The 12813-nt window shown below is 39.2% G+C and overlaps 1 protein-coding gene across 3 annotated transcripts in view; it reads right to left on the bottom strand.

The window, feature by feature from the left end:
- Nucleotides 1–12813, bottom strand: part of ZFYVE19 (zinc finger FYVE-type containing 19) — a 641592-nt gene that overhangs the window by 179250 nt on the left and 449529 nt on the right. For all 3 annotated transcript variants that reach the window (XM_044074191.1, XM_044074190.1, XM_044074192.1), the window contains exon 9: nt 3041–3117. In XM_044074191.1, the coding sequence (XP_043930126.1) occupies nt 3041–3117 (77 nt within the window). The remainder of the gene's footprint in view (nt 1–3040; nt 3118–12813) is intronic.

Genomic DNA, 12813 nt, shown 5'->3' with positions numbered 1-12813 from the left:
AGCATTAAAAAAGTTATTATATCAAACATTTTTCAGGACAGATGTTCAAGCATTCATTCACTCTGTAGCCTAAAGTAAGTCTCATTCTTTTTGGTACAAAATTATAACACTTAAAAATCAGTAACAGGACAAGAGTAGTCAGACAGCAGTCCACTGAGAAAGAAAGCTACTGCAGCACCTCCTGTGAAAACCACCTATCACAAATACCATAAAAAAAATAATAAAAGGTGTCACACTGCAAACACTTTGTCATACCCAACATTCAGCATAGCCTAGTCTTGCCACTACATGTAAAAATAATGGTACAATCATAAAAATACATTATACTACCTGTTTCTTCACACTCAATCCCTGACAGTATATCAGTTGTACTGCTAATCTCTCAACACTGAACAAATAATGACCTTTGGTAGTCTTATGAAAAGCTTAATTTCTATTGCTGAAAACAAGTCTAACATACAGTGTAAGTTAACTATGCACCACACAGCATAGTCCACAAGTAACACTGCATGTATGAAGTATTATATGTGGAACTTTTTCCAATGTTATTAAGTGATTGTCATGGCCCATAGTTGAGGACAAGATGCCATATCTTTATCTGCGAAGCCATATATTGTGAACAAAATTGACAGAGGGGTCACTGTGCTTCTGCAGTTGCCTGGCCATCATCACTAGTGAGGAGGAACACTAAAGACAGTGGCACTGACTGGTTGTGGCTGTTGATGAAATGGTGGCCCTTCTTGTTCTAGTACCCCACCCAGTGGCCCACATGGAGCTCTAATGGCAACTTGGAGTCAGTTTATTGAATCAAGCACCTCAGGAAAGCATGACATCTCCTAGAAGGCACTCATGGCACTGTCCTGGTCCTGAGGCGACAATGGAAAACAGATGTACTAGGCCATGTATGACAAGAGTATGTAGAGGAACAAATATGCTCCCAGTTTATCTCTTGAAAGTCCATGGGGCAAGCATAGTGAAGGCTATACATACCTTGGTATCCATAGGTGCAGAAAGGCCACATGGCCCCCACTCCACCCCAGTTCCCATCTGTGGGTCATACAAACAGCTTGTACTATTTCCCCTGAATACCCTAATATTTACTGATAAGCAAAGTTCAGATGGGTCAGCCTTTGCCTATATCTTTTTCTCCTTGTTTCATCAGTGCCTGTAGGAGCACCTCATTTTGGTGCGGCCAAGATGAGCATAAAATGTGAGATAGCTAAGCTAGCAGTAAATGTATCTTCACGAATTTCAAAGTATATAAGAAAAGGCTCAACTCTGCCTCTTATATCCTTTCAGCATACGGCACAGAACCACATAAAAAAGTAAATGCGACTCATAAAGGTGAGAAGATCTTAATGTGCATAATACAGGATCCTAATTTACATCACATTAAACCTTCATTTGCATCTTACTTTCTCAGGCTGGCTCAGACAATTGCGCCTAAGCAGAGCTGCTGTCTATAAATTACACCTTAGCTGTGTTTAGGCACAGATAGGGCAACTTTCACTACATCTGAGCACGATGACTGAATACTGCCCTAACGCTACAATATAAACACTTTTTACTGAACTTGTACATTAGTGCTACATTATTTAAAAAAGTACATTATCAAACCTCCTAACAGATTTTTACCCCACAGATTATTAAAATAACGAAAAACATAAACCTTTCAGGCTTGCAGGACTTACTTTGTGTACATGGCCTCTGCCTTTCTGAGAAGCATGTGCACTACTCACGGACACAGCTGGAGCAGTGACCTGCGTGCATCAGCTGTCTCTAATCCCTCACCCTTTTAATGAGATTAGTGATGGAAAAAACAAACACTTGTGACTAACAAAAAACTTAAAAATGGTAAGGAAATAAACACTGCACAAAATATTGCAACCTGGAAATTAAGTACATAATAAATTCAAATTGTTCAAAGCATAAAAAATACATGATGTCAAGACCGTTTTTCTGGAGAGACATTCATTCATTTGCCTTGTTGCCTAAAATAAGTCTCATTCTTTTCGGTAAACACAACTTTCTAAACCTCAACGAGGACCTGTCTTACCACCACTACTGTTAGTAATGAAGCATGGAAGTCTGGTGCCTAGCTTTACAAACTAATTAACCTTCTTTACTCTAATACAAGAAATAGCATATTCCATGCATTTTTTTATTTTGTATTTTATTCATAATTACATGCATCATTCTTATACTGTCTGATCCCATGTGCAAAAATGGAAAAAAGGGGTTGTGGATGGATGGATGGCTGTATAGATCCTATTCCACAGAGCTCCTAAGCTAAGGTTATGCCTGAAGGTGAGCTTGCCTTACCCATCAACTGTGTCATCAAATTAATACAAAATATGTACGTATACACAAACAAACCAGAAAATATAAGTAGATATTTAGATTATAGCATAATGAACAATGAGTATGTGCACAGTTAGCTAGGGTGAGGTGTAGCACACAAACACAAACAAAAAGAAAATATAAAGTACTTGGTTAGTTCTGTGGAAAATACTCATCTCTGTGGTACCAAGAGAGTTTAAGAAGTATTTCTGTATACTGTGCCGGGGAAAGAGTTTGGCTTTGAAAGTGAAATACCAGGAAACAGTTTCCCCATGCAGCTGAACATTCCCCTGTCCCAGCCTCAGGTGGCATTTCAACCAAAATGTTTTTGTTGCAAAACAGGAACCCAGTAAACTACACACCATCCAGAAGCAGGGCACAATTACTATCAGATTACAAATCAAATGTAACAGAAAATAATGAAAAATATACACTCTTTAAATCTTGTCAAAAAGACAACAGTGCAGTAATGCTTACAGGAATGAACACAAGCAATCACGTTTTCAGTACCACTTCTTGTGTCTTTAAGTTTAATTACACATATTTTGATGAAATGCAATATTTATTGATGGCACTTGACATAAATTCTGTCCCAAAAAAGGTCTCTACGAGGGCCTGAAAGCACATAACACAATCTACACAATCTCAAAAACTGGCAAAACTATGATTTCAATATGAAAGAAGTCTCTATTGCACCCACCTGCTTCAGAATTCTCTGGATGGCTTCCTCCTCATTTTCATCATCACTATCTGGTAGTGTGTAGCCATCGAGAGTGACTGCAAATTAAAGGAGAAGACGTGTATTTTATGTATATAACAATTCTGTCAATAGCTGATATATCTATAAAGTAACTGTCAATATCTATTAACACCCGTTGTACTATTTAACCTGTATAATTTGCTCTGTTAAAACTGTTTAATGCCTTGAACTATGTACATCTTTTAGTAGTGGAGCTTTTCTCCCTGGGCCTCCACTGAAAATGGGCTCCTGATCGAGTGGGACTTTCTCCATGTATAAAGAAAGGAAGAAATAAAACTGAAAACAGATGGCAACACAATTCAACTAAGCACAGCTGTGCAAATGTATAGCCAAAATATCTAACTACCTCATTTAAAACAGAAACTCAGTGTCGCTCACTAAAATATAATGAATAATGCTAGATGTACTAATACAAAATTCCTGAGTGTAGCTCTGCTAAGATGTCAAAACGTGTTGATACAGAGCACTACACTAACATTTGCTATGCATTCCAACTGAGTATTCGCATTCTGGTGTTGTTTGCTATTCAACTTACAGTGCCTCGTACAACCTCTCATATTTTGGAAAGCTACAATCCTTTCTTTGTACAATCATAAGTGGTGCACTGCTAAAAGACGTGGCACTGCATATACTGAAATGAGATTTTGCTTTCTGAACTTGTATACCAATATTTTTTCACAAATATGTATCCCAGTTGAGAGAAAAATGCTCAACAACCTGATCCAAAATAAACAACGTATTTATATCTTTTTCAGAAATGAAAAAAAAATACATTAATGCAGTTCAGTTATTTTAGTAGACAAAACGTTTTAACTTCAACTTAAAATCATATGTAAGTTTGCATTACATCTACACATTTCAAAACACGTGTGCATATATCTAAACATTTCGAAACACACAGACACACGCACACACACACACACACACACACACACACACATATATATATATATATATATATATACACACATACACACATATATATTTTATCAGAAAACTTGAATATATATAAAAAAGTTAACCTTGATGACCAAATACAAAACAGCAGAAACACAAAACACTGAAGCACTACTGAACGTGAAATACAAAAAAAGTTTAGCACTTCTTTCCCCCTAAAAAAGTTGTATCAGTAAAACCCAGCCACAAAACCCAGTACAGACCACTGTGTAAAGGGTTGTACTGTTAGGGTAAGAAGATTTTGCTAACAATGTAGAGGGCTGGGATTAGTTGCAGGGACAGAGGTAGGGTTACAGTTAGCACACGAGTTAGGGTGGGGTGGGCTTTGTCTCTGCCCCATCTTACACAAATGTGCTAATCCAATTCCCAACCTTACTCATGACGCTAATCCCCAACCCTTCACGTTATGTTACTAGGAACCCTTGTCCTAAAATGATCACTAAACAAGAAACACACACATACTACTTACATAAGCATAACAAAAAATCTAACCTTTTGCCTAACTTGCTCACATTCACACATACATAACCTCCAGAACGCAATCTTTCGCATCTTCACACCAGCACCTCTTCAGTAAATCATTAATTTTCCAGTATACTCCTACTTTACTGTGCTAAATAAAACTTTAGTTCAACCATATCAGACTCACACAAACTGCATTCCCTCATCTGTGCAGTCACTTTTTTTTTTTTTTTTTACATTCGCACCAAATGTTCCACTAAATAAGCATTCTACTTTATAGATTACATCAGCTTTTATCAAACACTGAATGCTCAAAATAGTGAATACAAAAAGAGCAATCTTTTTAGAACGAATTTAAAAAGATTGAAAAAACTCAAACAAAAAACAATTTTTGTGGGGAGCAAGCCCCCCTGCTCCCCCCACGCTGAGGTCTGCCTGAATTTTAAATGAAATACTTTTTTTACAGTAGCTAGAGAACTTGTTTTGCAACAAGTAGCATTCATAAAGCAAAACCATACAGTCTATATATATGTATTAACATGAGACTATGACAACTGTATAGTTGACTCTTGATTGCAAGACAGTTATCAATTTCCATTTCATTAAGCCAGTGAAACAGATGTATACATGGGTTCTGTGCTGGAAGATAGGTCTGATTCTCCTGTTTTGGTGTGTCTATGAAACTACTTCAACACTTTTGATGAAATGAGAATTGATATATTCAACTCAACTGGGACTTGATACTGCAAACTGATGAAACTGAGTTAACCATTACCTGCAGCCATCTATACTTGGACATTTTTTATATATATACATATATATATATATATATATATACATATATATATATATATACATATATATATATATATATATATATATATATATATACATATATATATACATACGTATATAGATATATACACATATATATATATATATATACATATATATATATATACACATATATATATATATATATATATATATATACATACATATACATATATATATACATATATATATATATATATATATATACACATACATATACATATATATACACATACACACACACACAAACACGTGTGTGTGTGTGCGTGTGGGTGTGTGTGTGTACAAATACACACAAACATCTATCAACAAGTGATGGAAAAGACTGGGAAGAGAAACTGGAAAGGCAATTTATAAAAGAAAAATGGATAGTTATTGCATGGCTCCCAAGTATGGCATGAAGTCCAGAAGGTTTTCGGATTTTGCTTGGAAGTGTTTGCATAAGTACATTACACCCCAAGCAGACTTCAGAGAAGTTTTCGTTTTGTAGACAGCAAATGCTGGAGAAGTGATGCGGAAGAAGTAACTGGGAACATGTTTTTTTGGAGAGTAACAAGCTGGCAGACTTTAAAATGATTTGTCAGACTTTAAGCATACTGCTTTTCTTTTTGCATGGGATGGGATAGCATTGTTACCTACCATAGTGGTAGCCGTTTGGCAAGGGCTGGTATTAGTATTTTAGGGGGCCCAAGCAGATATCAAGTTGTGGGCCCCCAAGGCACTTGCAATCTACGTATCACCCTATCAGAGCCACCCCCCCCCCAAGCAACCTTTTAGTTTATACTGCAAACTTTTAGGAGTAGTAACACCGAACAGGCCTTTGTGCCACGGTATGTTGGCCCATCTCACAAAGGGGCATTTACAGTTATTGGCATTTAGTTTCACCAATGATAAATGTACAGGTCTGGACTTATGTGAAATGGCATCCTCCACCTACTGCCTACACCACCCCTCCATAACACAGACACAGACACGCACCTTCCAGTCTTCCCCTGTTTTCACCCCATCTTGGGCTCTATACCATGCACGTTACTTTTTTCTTCCTTTTCTCACATTTTGCCTTACTCTTCAGTGTATTCAATAAGCCATAACTTCCTATATGCTCTGAAGTGCATTGTAAAGTTTTTTTTTTCTTTTTACACAACCTTTTCATCCAATGATGGCTTGAAGAGAAATTATGATTAAGGAAAGAAATTCTGTTGGTGTTCAGCTTCAGTTTTCCTTGCATCCTTTCAACATACAATGAAAAAAAAAAGCCATGTTAGGAGACTGTGCTAAAGAACTCATATAACATCAAAGAGAACTATTTTAGCACTTGTTTGTTTTATTATAGAACTTCTTCAGAAATCCTTTCAACACATTATTCCTGACCAACTAAGTACAGTAATAACCATTCAGGAAATAACTCAAATAAGCCAGGGCCCAAGAATCCATAGAGTTACAGATGTTCTGGGATATATTTTTGAGGATTTTCCCAACCTTTTAATCCAGTGGTGACCTAAACAAAACATGATTAAGGAAAAAAATGTTAGTCTCACTTTTATTTCTTTCAAGAAAGACAGTGTACCAAAGGCTTAATGTTCAAAGATGACAAAATAGTAGCTCAAAATAAACTAACAACCCAGTTGTTGTCTGGATACACCTATCTGGGAATTGTCTGGCTCACTTACCTCACAAAAAAGACTGTATATCATACCTCTCAACTGTCCAGATTTTCACAGAATGTCCAGATTTTTGCCTCATATTTTTGGTCTGTTCCTCATAAAATTTGTGGTATTCTGGATTTTTGTGGCAAATCACTGAGGACTGAATTTACTATGTAATGACAGGCATTTGAGTTTCAGACTTCATATCCTTCAGAAAATGCATGGTAACGCAATAACTTTTATTCTTGTAACTTTCTAAGTTTATAAAGGCAATATTTAAAATATGTTCCTATTTTTAGGGCTTTGTCCCCCTATTATTTTTGGCTTTGTCCAGATTTTTTGTGCCAAGAGGTTGAAGAGCTATGCTGCCTATGCACCTCTCTGGTGTTATACTGAAATGAAAGCAGAGGTTCAAATTGCCACAGCCATGTATTTCAAGTGACTGCTGACATACATATACATAGCATGCCTCCTCATTCCTCAACCTAAAGTGTCAAAGGGAGCTACCTGTATACATGCCTGAAGTGCAACTGTGATGAAAGTGAAAAAAAATGATTACCATAATGTATTCAACTGTGTTGCTCCTAGACAATTCACTGCCCCTGCACAAGCTATAGTAACCTATAGTAACCTTCTTTATACATTTCTGAGGTCTGTGTGAAAAGTTAAAGGAACAATGACCATACTGTCTTCAGCCCGAATACAAGCTATAATAGCTTCATAGGCACACCTCAAAGGTATGACTGTGATGAAAATTAAAGTAATAACCACAAAATTGCCAACCACTACATAACCTACAGCAGCTTTCTGTAGACCCACACACCCACACAAGCAGGGCTAGTTTTAGAATAGGTGCAGCTGAGAGCAAAGGCCATTATTAGCTGTATCCTAACAGGGTCATATCACAGTCTTGTTCGGGTTAAAGTGTAATCGGAAAAATATTCATTTTTTTCTCTCCTCATTTTTCCCCAATCAGCAACAGCTTTTGTGGGGCTCCCAAACAGTCAGGGATGACTAACGGAACTCCTGTATCCAGTTATACAGTCTGGGGAGTGGGGGCCCCCAGACTCTTAGAAAATCTAAGCTCATGAATGTTCTATGATATATTTTACACATTACTTTTGAAATATAACTACTTCTTAGCTACATTTTTTACTGATACCCAGAAGAATAATGCATGTGTCCTGGCATTACTGGGTGTGGGTGTAGATAAAAATCACTCATATTTTTACGCACACACACACACACACACACACACACACACACACACACACACACACACACACACACACACACAAAGCATAAGCAATACTAATTTTGCACGTATTTCAGCAAAAAGCAATACACTGTGCAACACTGGCACTGTCACACCAGAGCTGTGACCGCCGTTTAGCAGTCATCAAACAGCATCTGGGGTAGGTCACTTTTATTTACCTCAGTGAGGAGTAATGTAAACCTGTTTACTGTCCCTGATTTCACAGATCTTCCCTGATTTTTCTCATAATTTTGCTATGTCCTTCGTAAAAAGTCTGACTTGCTTGTAAATCATTCAGGATTACAGACAGTTAATAAATCCAGACATCAGTTTTATACTTATTGTCCAAAAAATGCATGCTGATGCTGAAGGTGTTATACTATTAATTTTTAATTGAATTAACATAATATTTAAATCTTGTTTCTGATTTTAAGCCTTTATTCTGCAATTATTGGTATTATGCTGAATTCTTCTGCAAAGAAGTTGAAGGTTGTAGCATCTGGTATTCTGTCAGTGTTTATAAAACTTCCTGAAAGAAAACCATCCTTGAAGATCGGAAGTATTAGTTTTTCTTGAAATCCAAGGTTTGCACTGACATCAGTCACAATGAGCTGCTTGCTTATGTTCATTATCAGTTTTATCCTAACAGGGTCATATCATAGACCTGTCCATTAAAGAGCATAATCAGGAAATTACTACATTTTTTTCCTCCTCACTTCCCCCAACCAGCAGCAGCTTTTGTGAGCCTGTACACAGTCAAGGATGATTAAAGGTCCCCCCTTGTAGCTACAGGTATTGCAAATACATAAAGATGGCTACACTGTTAGTTTTAGTGGAGTGAATGTCCACTACCAGGATTTAACTAAACCAGGGACGCTACATCAGTGGTAAAATATTTAATGGAATTGTGAAGCCTGTTGCTTGATAAAACACTGTTACTATAATCACGGAGATATTTGAACATTAAAGGAGATGTAAATAAGATGTTATCGCCCAGCTGGTTTATTCAGTACATGACTGCTATACTAGCTTTTGTTGGTTTGACAGACGTTACAATATATAAAGATAAAATAACTTTCTGTGGTTGGAGGCCCCCCCCCAGAACAGGGGGACCTCATTGACTGAGGATTTGCTGGTGCCTAAAGCCAGCTATGCTGTTACATTTGATGTTATGTTGTCCCCATCTTGTTTCTGTTCTTGCTGGTTGGGTTCAAAGCCGATCCTCGGCTCCAGCTCGGCTGTATGCTATAGCTCGAGAGCTTTTTAATGGCTCAAGGCTAGCCCCTATCCCAACATGCCAAGCGGTAGTTACCCAGATCTCGTTTGCCACTTGCAGCGTTGAGATTGCTCATACTGGCTCAGCCCAAGTATTTTCTTCTTCTTGTGATATTTCCTATAATTTTTTTGCATTCAGATAGCTAATTTCTGTTAAAAGAGCCATTCAAGTCCCCGTAGACCAAATCGAATCTGGCACTTATTCAAGGTTCTTTTAGTTCCAAAAAAGACAGGGGACTGAAGACCCATTTTGGATCTCAGCAAACTCAACAAATCAGTCAAGAAAACAAATTTCTAGATGGTAACACTGCAGTCCATTCTTCCCTTTTTGGGTCAGGAAAATTGGATGTGCTCCATCGATCTCCAGGATGCGTACTACCACATAAAAATGGACAAGCAGTCCAGGAGGTACTTACAGTTCCAGCTGGGAGCCAGTCATTAACAGTTCAGAGCTTTGCCCTTTGGTCTCACCACAGCCCCCAGGGTGCTCACTAAACGTATGGCAGTAGTCACGGCTCATCTGAGGCATCTAGGATTCTGGGTGTTTCCATATCTAGACGACTGGCTCCTCACTGCCACCACTAAGCATCAACTGATCGAGGCACCGGACTCCACTATTCACATCTGTACACAACTAGGCATCACCATAAACTACGAAAAGTTTGCCTTGTTGCCTTGTCAGTATATTCCATTTACAGGGATAGACTTAGACACAAGGGCCATGACAGCAAATCTGCCTCACAAAAGAGCGTTAACCATTCGTTGTCAAGTTTTATTCCTCATGAAAAAAAAGAGAATCCAGGCAAAATTCGTCCTCAAGGTCTTGGGTTCGATGGCTGCAGGAATTACCTTGATCCCTATTATGGTGTGCTTCCACATGAGAATTCTGCAGTGACTCCTGTTGGCTCAATGGTCATGCCAGGATTTACCAATGTCACATCAGATTTGGATCACGGAGTCATGCAAGAAGAATTTAGCATGGTGGCTTCACTCCCCTCTGGCATCAATGGGCAGACCGTTTCTAACCCCCCAACCCATAGCAACAGTGACCACTGACGCTTCCCAGATAGGGTGGAGGGGCATTATCTGGGACAGACTGTTCAAGGGACTTGGCAAGAACACCAGTACCACTTGCATATCAATGTCCTAGAGATGAGAGCGGTGCTTCAGGCGCTGCAAGCACTTCAAGACTCTCTACCTACGGGGACTATAGCAATTCAGACAGAAAACATGTCGGTGGTATGGTACAACAACCAACAGGGTGGAACCAGGTCTTATCCCTTGTGCCGAGAGGCTCTACGAGTATGGCAATGGGCGATGTCTTCCCAACACTTTCTGGCCACAACACACATTCTGGGGAAATCCAACATGACAGCGGACAAGTTCAGCTGGGCTATTCTGACACACAAGTGGTCCCTGAAACAGGAAGTTGCAGAGCTGATTTTTCTGAAATGGGGCCAGCCATGCTGCGATGTTTTCGCTACTCCCCTCAACAACAAATATAGCAGCTACTTTGCCCTTGTCCCACCACTGGGACAGTCACCCAGGGACGGACTGGTTCACGACAGGCCCCTGGGACTACTTTATGCCTTCCCACCATTCCCCATGATCCCCAAGGTTCTTCAGAAAGCACAGTCGTTGGATTGCAAGTTAATCCTCAGTGCTCCTTACTGGCCTCGACAGATTTGGTTCTCATTCCTCTGGCCTAATCTGCAAGGGGAGCCTTGGATACTGGACCCAGTTCCAGATCTCCTGATGCATCAGTCGGATGCTCTCTACCCTTCCATCCATACTCTCAAGTTGATAGCTTGGTTTCTCCACTTCTGGTCTTAGCCAGGCTCCCAGATGTTTCCCTGGCAGTTCAACACATTTTGATTTCACCCCATAAACCCACTACAAGAAAACTTTATGCTAGTAAATGGAAAAGGTTCACTTGTTGGGCAAAAAAGAACGACATTGATCCTTTTACTGCCCCCATTTCTAAGACTCTGGATTTCCTTGCTGAAACATTTGAATGAGGAGCAGCGGCAGCTACTATTCAAATTGAGCTAGCTGCCATTTCTAATTTCCATGTAGGAGAAATGGGATCTAACATCACGTCCCACAGACTATGTAAAGCATTCCTAAGAGTTACTCCCCTCTTAAGACCTCCGATAAGAGAACCCCCCCCCCGGGATTTAAATCTAGTTTTAGATTCTCATTCTCCCCCCCTTTGAGCCAGCTGCTTCTTGTCCTTTGAAATTTTTTTCTTAACCACCATTACTTCAGCTAAGAGGGTTTCACAGTTACAGGCCTTATCTATTCGTCCCTGTACTTGATTTTCCACAAAGATAGAGTTTCTCTCAGAACCAATCCCTCCTCCTTACTCAAGGTGTGTTCAGAGCACAATTTAAATCAATACATGGCGCTTCCTGTATTCTTCCCCAATTATGGCAACAAGGCAAGAATTGGACATTCATAGACAGTTATTTTTTTATTTACATAGGACTAAGGATTTTAGAAAATCTGACCAATTGTTTATATCCTTTGCAGAAAACAAGAAAGGTTGTCCAGTCTCTAAAGTGACCTTAACAAAGTGGTTTTCAGACACTATCATCCATGTCTATGCTTTGCGGAACAAAGGACTTCCAGGAAAAATTAAAGGACACTCAACTAGGGCCTTGGCTACTTCTTCTGCGTTTCAAGCCAAACTGCCTTTAGATTCAATCTGTGTGGCAGCTACATGATAATCCTCATTTATCTCTCATTACAAAGTAGATGTGGCCTCCTGGAAAAGGGCATCCTTTGGTTCCACAGTCCTGAAGAGTCTTTTCCAGTGAGCCACCCAAGGTATAGGTGCTACCAGCAAGAACGGAGGCAAGATAGGGACAACAAAACATAAAGAAGTTATGTACTCACTATAACGTTCCATGTTTGTTGTCCTTCATCTCGCCTTCCTTCTTACGTCCCACCCTCCTTCCTCCTCCTGGAGGATCGAGAGGAGTTTTTCTTGCCTTTTGTTTGGCTACACTGGCTGAGTTCCTTTTTGCTTACCAGTTGGTTAGACCTAGTCTTTCCTTCCTTTCTCTTTGCTGATGATTACACACACATATGCAGGTCCTTTTCTCATAAGTAAGTTTAGAAAACTTTGTGGTGGGTTATCATAAATGAGATCTGGGTAACTACCGCTAAGCATGTTGGGATAGGGGCTAGCCTCAAGCCAGTAAAAAGCTCTCGAGCTATAGTATACGGCCGAGTCGGAGCCGAGGATCGGCTCCAAACCCAACCAGCAAGAAGGAAGATGA

Source organism: Protopterus annectens, chromosome 6.part0 (genome assembly GCF_019279795.1).
Source record: "Protopterus annectens isolate FY-2018-M chromosome 6.part0, PAN1.0, whole genome shotgun sequence".
Taxonomy (NCBI): Eukaryota; Metazoa; Chordata; order Ceratodontiformes; family Protopteridae; genus Protopterus; species Protopterus annectens.
Note: the sequence above shows the minus strand (reverse complement) of the source record. Positions and strands in the feature narration are given on the sequence as shown.